Source organism: Sinocyclocheilus grahami, unplaced genomic scaffold (assembly GCF_001515645.1).
Source record: "Sinocyclocheilus grahami isolate Dianchi unplaced genomic scaffold, SAMN03320097.WGS_v1.1 scaffold1551.1, whole genome shotgun sequence".
Classification (NCBI taxonomy): domain Eukaryota; kingdom Metazoa; phylum Chordata; class Actinopteri; order Cypriniformes; family Cyprinidae; genus Sinocyclocheilus; species Sinocyclocheilus grahami.
This window is the reverse complement of record NW_015506730.1, coordinates 298489-307446: the sequence shown is the minus strand read 5'-3', so window position 1 is coordinate 307446 and position 8958 is coordinate 298489. Positions and strand designations below refer to the sequence as shown.

Here is an 8958-nt window from a genome sequence, read left to right as displayed (position 1 = left end):
GAAAAGTTTCGATGGCAATGGCATTTTCTTCTCCTATAAAGCGCAGCTCTGCTTTGTTTACAGCAGTAAACAAGGAAATGCTATATTGCGGTCGGTTCATAAGCAGTGTTGCCAAGTCCGCGGTTTTCCCGCGAAATTGGGCTACATTAACACTGTTGCCGTGGGTTGTTGTTCGTGTCCGTGGGTTGAAGCGACTCCAATAACGTGATATTTAGCCCCTGGAATGTGAATTTTACTGGAAGATCCCTGCCGAAAAACGTGTATTTTACCCCCGAAATGCGATTTTTACAGGCGAACCCCCCTCGAAACATGATTGGACTAGTTTTATTGCGAAAACCTGGCAACTCTGTTCATTGGCGCCACCTGCTGTAAGAGAGTGTGTCTCATTCAGACTTGCTGTTTTTGTTTCGTGCAGATGTTTTATGTAGCAAATAAATAAATAACACCTAATGGTCTGACTGACCACTCTGTTTTTGTTTTAAATCCTGAAATTAATCTCAATCAAATCAAAAACAACTGCCTGTGCAGATCATGATTAAAATGCAGTGGTTGCCTCTAATTTCAAATGGCTAGATATTTTAGTTTAAAGCCAGTTCGTTTGTTATAAAGCAAATAGCCAATAAATAAATTTGCTTAAAAATCAGTATCAGAATCCATTTTGCTAGTTAAAAAAAAAGAAAATCTGAATTCTGAATCAGCTATGATCGGCGCATCACTAATTAAAATACTAAGTAAAAGGCCTCAAATTTGACGTACAATCTAGGATGTCTTTTTCGATCAATTCTTCAATAGGTAGATCTTGTCTTTCATAAAGGCCGAGGTCAGGGATCTTGGGCCTAAAAAGGTTGGTGACCACTGGAGTAGAGCAATGATTTTTATATTAAACCAGACAGAACTATTAAAAATCCTCAAAATAAAATACTACAATAATACAAGTACCTGGATTACATAAGGCTGTTAATCATATTTTATGTGATGAAATGGCGTAAAGAGTGAGAGAGTCACTGGCAATTGCACTCAGTTTTTTTTTCATTGCTGGGAGGGATTCAAAAGAGCCATGGCTTATTAATTATCCATTTCATCACTGTTCTTACATAGCATGTATGCTGCCATGTAAGGTAAGATATTTACTGGATAAAAATGAAAAATTGTTTTGTGGCAACTACTTTAACTTCACTGTAACGTCAAATAGAATTAAATTGTATGTGTATTTGGAGTATTGACCTCATGTGAACACAAAAATGGTCACAGTTTCTTTTAGCAGTATTTTAATATTACCACATCATGGCTAGACATGACTGTTATTAACTTTAATTTGCATTAGAGAGCCAAAGTCCAGTTTGTTTACTCTGTCATATTTGCAAAGTCTCCAGGCATCCAAGGCTAACTGTGCATCTGAAATCACATTCTGTCTGAGTAGGAGGAGGCTGTTGTAATCTGTACATTTTTACTGAACACGATACAACACAGAGCAGAACATACATCTTCAGTTAGCACCTAGAACAGTCTGCATAACACACCACTTCCCCTCGGGGAAAACTAGTAACTCCCCTCCCAGTCTTTAGCCCACTTAAAGGAACCTCACTATTGCAATATATTTAGACAATACACTACATCCCTTTCTCCCAGTCTACAAAGTCTGAAAATCTTCTTGGGGGATGATGCTCTCGGGGTACCTCCTAGAAGGAGGGGACTCTGACATGCCCTCAGCCCCAGCAAGCTCCTCACCAGTGTTTTCCATCTATTGTGGGCGGCTGTAACTCAATAACTCAATTGATAAGGTGCTGTAGTGTCGTGACGAATGCCATTGCGCTCGGCAAACTCTTGGAACTCTGTGGATGTGAAAGCAGCGCCATTGCCTGAAACTATTGGCGCTTTTCCACTGCATGGTACGGCTCGGTATGGTTCACTTTTGGGGGGTTTTCCACTGGGTACAGTACCTGGTACTTTTTTTAGTACTACCTCGGTTGAGGTTCCAAGTGAACCGTACTGTTACCAAAATGTGACGTGTAAACTCTGCTGATCACGGATTGGCCGGAGAGAATCGTCACTACCTGCGTCACTGAACTTGCGACACAAACAAAACAGAACCGCTTGATTTAAATCAGCACAGCCAGCGGAGGATCAAACGCAACTGTTTTGAACGAGCGCACCTTTTTTAACAACCAAAAAGTGGCTGTTTCTGCAGTGGAAACGCAAACCGAGCCGTACCGTGTCATACCGTACTGAGCCGTGCCGAGTCGAATCGTACCACGCAGTGGAAAAGTGCCATATGACTATCGGGCAACCCATGTGTTGCAAAAAGCAGTCTTATGGCTGCGTGGTACGAGTCGGCTCGGAACGGCTCAGTACGGCACGGTTTGGCACGGTTTGCGTTTCCACAGCAGTTCAGTACCGCTTTAGAGTGGGCGGGATTATTCACATGTCATTATAGTTGCCCGCCTATACTGCCACGACTCCTGAAAATAACTTTTTCATTCCGCGTCGCCCCATCAAGCTCTCGCTGGATCCGCTCCTCTGCTATCAACGAGAGGAACGTCTGTACTTCCGCAACAGACAACAAAACTTTTTGGTTGTTAAAAAAAAGGTTCGCTCATTCAAAACAGTTACGTTAGATCCTTCGCTGGCTGTGCTGATTTAAATCTAGCGGTTCTTTTGTGTTTGTGTCACAAGTTCAGTGACGCAGGTAGTGACGATTCTCTCCGGCCAATCCGTGATCAGCAGAGTTTACACGTCACGTTTTGGTAACGGTACGGTTCACTTGGAACCCCAACCGAGGTGGTACTAAAAAAAGTACCAGGTACTGTACCCAGTGGAAAACCCCCCAAAAGTGAATCGTATCGTGCCGTACCATGCAGTGGAAAAGCGCCATCAGTGTGTTAATAACTGCTGGTGATGACATGGAACTCATCAGAGTCACTTCTAGCCACTTGCTGTGTGCATCAACAACTATATTATATAACTAGAAATATTTTGCCTTGGAAAGGGCGTGCAAAGTCAATATGCAGCCAGGACCATCTTGTACCGCGAGACCATCGTGCCCCAAGAAGATTTTAACTCCTTGCAAGTCCCTTCATGTGTACGATGCCAGGGTGTGCATCACGCAGCATAGCCAGTACCTCTCTTCAAGCCTTAAGTGTAAGGTTAACTATCCTTTCGGTATGCATAGGTACATCTGGCACCATTTCCAGTAGCAATACTTACAAAGGTGGTGGCGTAACAGCGTCAGATGCCGGCAGAGGTAGGATACATAAATGATTCACAAACTCTTTGAGAATATTGCAAAGCACTACATTTTATCAACATTTTGTTCATTTCAGATGTCAGCGGTGGTTAATTTTGTTAACGGCCTCGACATCAAAAGATCAGCTGAAGGCCAAGGGTTTTTCCTGCATCACCTGTGGGAAAACATTTGTCCCACGAAGAAATTTAGGGAGAATTGAGAGAAAACAAACTAAGCAGAAAGACTCCAGTTGCGAGAAATGCGACAGCATCTTTCCTAATGCAGAAGAGAGAAGACTTCATGCAAAGTGAAGGAGTTTATCTACAAATAGTGCAGGAAGGATTTTAAAACAATCTATTTAGTCCAAAAGCTCAGGAATACGATGCAAAAAAAATGCAAGTGCAATGTTTATGGGTCATAAGTAATACTAGATACTTTACTAACTAATGTAAATAAATGGTTTCAAGCCTATTGAAGACTACGGCAAGAAATACTAGAGAAATTGAATTAAGTAATCAAGTGTAAAGATAAAACACTGCATAACCTTAATATTCTCTATAGGTTGTTGCAACAAACATTTTTTTTTTTTTTTTACATGGCAAAGTAACCATCGAGGCAAGTTTTGCGATAGTTTAGGATGCTTCAAAAAAAGAAAAATGACCTGCACTGTTCTGGGAACAATATTTAATGGTTTTGAAAAAATGTTATTCCAAACACTCAAAACAGGAACCAAAAGCTAACATTAAGGGAACATTTTCTGGTATGGTTTTCATTTGAATACATTCATTTAATTAAGAAAGCTCTTTTCTCAGAATGCTATTAGCTCCATATCATCTCTGTTCTCAAAGAGCATTTGTGCTGCCATGTAAGGGAAGATATTTACTGGGTAAACATTTATCTTCTGTATTTCTTCCTTCCAACTACTTTAATGTGCAGATGGATGTATGATGTAGAATTAAAATGTATGTTTATGGTGTATTTGGCAAGGCCACTCATGGGAACACACAGTACCGTTTCTGGGCATAGCCAAGCTAGGCGGTCGGCTAGGGCACCACCAGCTGAAGGGGGCGCCAATGAGCATGTACTGGTGCTACATTTTGGCAGGGTTGTGATAAAGAGTGGCACGGCCACCCTGAAATATGACTGCCGCCCCCACTGGATACCCCAACATCACTGGGCTAGAGTACTGTCAATCTGACGATGCCTGTATGCCATTGGATCAGAGTGCTGTCAATTGCTGCCGGATTGTTGCATGCAAAGTTTGCATTTGGAGTGCTTAAAGGTCCCCTGAAATGCTTAGAGACATGCAGCGTTACACTTGCCTTGTCCAAATACCCACACTTGCGGTCTTTGCACTTAACCACTTGATTACTTATGACATATTTCCTGTATTTGGTTCAAGTGAGCATGAAGACCACAAGTGTGTGTACAACTTTTCATTACCTGATGGGACACACTTATAGTGTTGTAAAAATGCAAATTGTTTACATAGTTTTACTATTATTTTCAGTACTTTGCATTTTAAAATCAACTTCTAAATGTCTGTTCAGTAGTCGCTGTAGATGACACAATTGAATTAAGTGATAAAAAGCAGTTGCAAATGTTGTACAAAAATAAAAATACTAATCTTTGCAGCAGTAAAAATGTGTAGCACTTTGTTTTACTACCAAATTATATGTAATATCTTATTATTATTCATATTTAACTTACATTGGAAAGGTTTCCGTGACCTCTCGTGCCATCTTGGCAAAAAGTCTCACGATTTATTTCCAGAACATGATGCATGATGGGATACACTAACCCTTGAATACCGCTCCGGAGCGGTATTCGAGATAGTGTGGGTTTAGTGTGCGTTAAGGGCACTGCGCTTTGGTATTTTTAAAGGGGTCATATGATGCTGCTAAAAATAACATTATGTTGTGTATTTGGTGTAATGAAATGTGTTTATGCGGTTTAAGGTTAAAAAAACATTATTTTCCAAATACTATACATTGGTGTTTTTACGCATTGCGTTGCATCGCGCCGCGTAAACATAAAACCCTGTCTGCATTTGTGATCGGAGAAATGACAAACAACAAGTGCTACTCTACTGCCCAAAAAACTTGCTTTAAATATATAAAATATAAAAACTCTTTAAATATAAAAAACGTACTCACAGTGTGAGTCAGAACACTGTGAGTCAGAACAGCCGGCATTGTAGTCTACTCTACCAGGATCAGGAAACAGTCCTCCATAAAATGTGCTGCACACATCTGGATATTTGGGTTGAAGTGTTCTGGAACAGTGTTGTAAATACAACTTAACCACTGATTTCTAGTCATGTCCATTTTTGGAAGGCCAAACAAAGTCTTTCACAACGAAACACAGCATCAGACACGGCGGGCTAGAGTGAGCAGAGGCCGGGGTCTAGAGTTAGCGTCAGCCGGCTAGAGTGAGCGGCGGCGGGCGGGCTTGCAGCAACCACATTTGACGACCCCGGGCTGGACTCTGCTTCGTCCACGGTGAAAGCCGATCCGGCGATCAACAGCGCAAAGTTGTAGTATTTCCTCAGCAATCAGCACGGATCAGCTCTAGGCATGACGAAGCGATATCGTCCTCTTTTGGAAGACCAAACAAAGTAGTTTTGTTAGTAACAAAGTTAGATTGAAATCGCATCATATGACCCCTTTAAGACCTGGGACAGTCTTGCGCACTTACTTCCTGTCTCAAGTGGCCATGACCGCAAGTGTGGGTATTTGGACAAGGGGTGAATGTGTTGGCCTCATTTTAACTGAAACAGGAAGACAGGGCGGTACATATCAAGCAGCCCTGCCCCTTTTTAAAATAGCCAATAGCGTTAGTTTAGGAAGGCCAAACAAAGTCTTTCACAACGAAACACAGCATCACACACGGCGGGCTAGAGTGAGCAGAGTAAAGCCACAATCTTATCCAAATTGCTATAAGATATAGCGTTCTGTGTAGAATACAAATAGCTCCGATACATGTAGTGGTTTGTGGCGACTTGCGCATGTGATCCGCTCCATGCTATCGTGTCTCTGGACCGGAACAGAGTGTGTGTGCGGTGCTTAGCGCCAAACCAGATTTCTTTTTTTCCTCAATGGAAAGCATATTTACACTGTTTGAATCGTTCCCAGTCCCCTATACAGTGCACTACGTGCCATTCACTATACATACACATAGAGGGCAGAGTGTCGTTATTTAAAGGGGAAGTTCACGCTTAATGTGTAGCAAAGAATTAAGTAGCTGCATTGATTACTTGTATGCCACTGATCAGGCTTTTATATGTAGTTTGGGGTTACAAAGGTCTTTATAGGTTTGACTGATTTAAAGTGTCAGTTATTGCATTATTATTTAAATGTTTCAAGCAACAACAACAAAACAATTGAACAAAAAACAGATAAAGACAAAAAAGTAGCCATTGATAATATCTAAACATGTATCCAAATCCAAATGTATTAAAATTAATTTATGTGTGATTTATGTGTAAATTATGTGCAATGTTTTAGCTACTAGGGATTGTTACATAGGGCTATACAGGCATCTAGTGGCTACACAATGATATTACAGATAATAAATTGTGCAAATTTACAAATAATGCATTCAGATTTGTGAAACTCCCAATGCAGCTGAATCGCCACAAATTAGTGTCGTTACTATGACAACCAATTTGAATGTGACAAGAAACTGGTGTCTGAAAAGAATATATATGTATATGTATATATAAACATATATCTATATATCTATATATATTGCTAGAAACGGCCCTGGGAACACAAAACAGAAATCAGCCACAGCCTCTCTTAGCAGTTATTTAATACTTTTTGGAAAACATCGCAGTACCACATCAGGGCTAAAATGACCCTTATTTCAAATACAAAAGTAACAGCAAAAAAACAAATTTTTTCTACAAAAGATACAAAGATTTTGTGGAAAATGTCAAATAAAACATTTGTTTCTTATCAAATATCATTACACATACAATAGAGAGCTAATAAAGACAACTGTGCTGCAGAAGCAAGGAGTTTAAAACTTTCGCATTCGATTTATCGTCTTACAAAATCACATTGTTCTCAAAATGGAAACACTGAAGCCCAAAGTATGCTTTAGTTTTGATGAGAAAGAAAATGTGTGCGAGCACAGGCAGTTGACGCATGTGCCATCAAAGCTATTTTCCCCAGATGACCAAAAAAGTTCCCTGTACTCTTTAAAACTAGAGGTTAATCATCTTTAATTGGCCTGTTTAGCTAAGCCATCGTTAGAACAAACCAAACAAGCCCTGAAAGTTGATAAAAGAACACGTATCATAGAAACACGCAATATTAAATTGTATTAGATGTTTGCATTTGACAGATTATACATGTATATATAGCTTTGTTTCGCCCATCAGTAAAAACCCAAGTATACTTAAGGCTTTAGGAAGCTGAATTTAAAGGTTCACTTTATTGTGCATCCATCTGAGAAAACATCATAAGAATCTCGATGTGTTTATCTCTCCACAATATTATAGTATCAGGAACAGTATCACTTTAATTCGAAGGAGGACAGGAGTTAACACAAGCCGTCTTTGTCACCTGCTCTGTGCAATGCAGCTCCGGCTCTGTTTAACTAGCTTTATGAATCTAAAGTACCTCTCATCTGTTTCTCACATAAATAGAGGTTTCCCAACAGCTTAAAGACGTAAAGTGGCATGTAAGTGCAGATCATATAAACGCGGTGGTTTGTGATTGATAATCGATTGAGGCTTCCGAGAACACGACCTCTTTCATAAGGCACATAGAAGACGAGTTCTTCAAATATCATCAATAACATTTTCACATTTGTGAGCCTGCAGCACAAAAGCAGTGTTAAGTCGCTGGGGGATATTTGTAGCAATAGCCAACAATACATTGTATGGGTCAAAATTATACATTTCTCTTTTATGCCAAAAATCATTAGGATATTAAGTAAAGATCATGTTCCATGAAGATATTTTGTAAATGTCCTACCATAAATATATCAAAACTTAATGTTTGATTAGTAATATGCATTGCTAAGGACTTCATTTGGACAACTTTAAAGATGATTTTCTCAATATTTAGATTTTTTTGCACCCTCAGATTCCAGATTTTCTAATAATTGTATCTCGGCCAAATATTGTCCGATCCTAACAAACCATACATCAATGGAAAGCTTATTTATTCAGCTTTCAGATGATGAAATTTACCCTTATGACTGGTTTGGTGCTCCAGGGTCACATATAAGCAAATAAAAGCTGCCTTTTGCATGCACTATAAGACGTTCTCCGCTAAAGGCACGATACAGAACAGCTAAAGTGTCTCCAAAGTCCATTAGAGAAAGAAAACTGCCCTGCATATTTGACTGATTTATCTGTTTTAGCTGATATGTGTGGAATCTAGGTCATGTGATGAGTCGAGACCTGAAATGCTTGCCTAACAGAGAGAAAGCAAGCAGTTGCAGATCCTCTCAATGGAAAGGAGTCCCATGTGCTGCAGAATTAAAGCTCTGTGAGACTACCATGTGTCTGTAAAGGTCAAACATCTACAAGGGTCCTCCAGCACTGGCAGCCGCTCTATATCTTGGACTCTCCTGTGGCCTGATCGCTCCGTAGAGGTTGCTGTAGAGGTCAAAGGACACGTTTAGAAGCAGAACCATATTCTAGTGATGCACTGAAATTAGTTTTTTACTGGAAAATTGAAACTGAAACTATAGCCTTCATTTATCTGAAAACTGGAAAT

General features: G+C 39.9%; 1 protein-coding gene across 1 annotated transcript in view; it reads right to left on the bottom strand.

The window, feature by feature from the left end:
- Nucleotides 1-8412: 8412 nt before the first annotated feature.
- The window catches only part of LOC107571123 (CD97 antigen-like), a 14665-nt gene continuing 14119 nt past the window's right edge, over nt 8413-8958 (bottom strand). Inside the window, exon 15 of the mRNA XM_016257399.1 lies at nt 8413-8837. Within this exon, the coding sequence (XP_016112885.1) occupies nt 8793-8837 (45 nt within the window). The 3' untranslated portion in view covers nt 8413-8792. The remainder of the gene's footprint in view (nt 8838-8958) is intronic.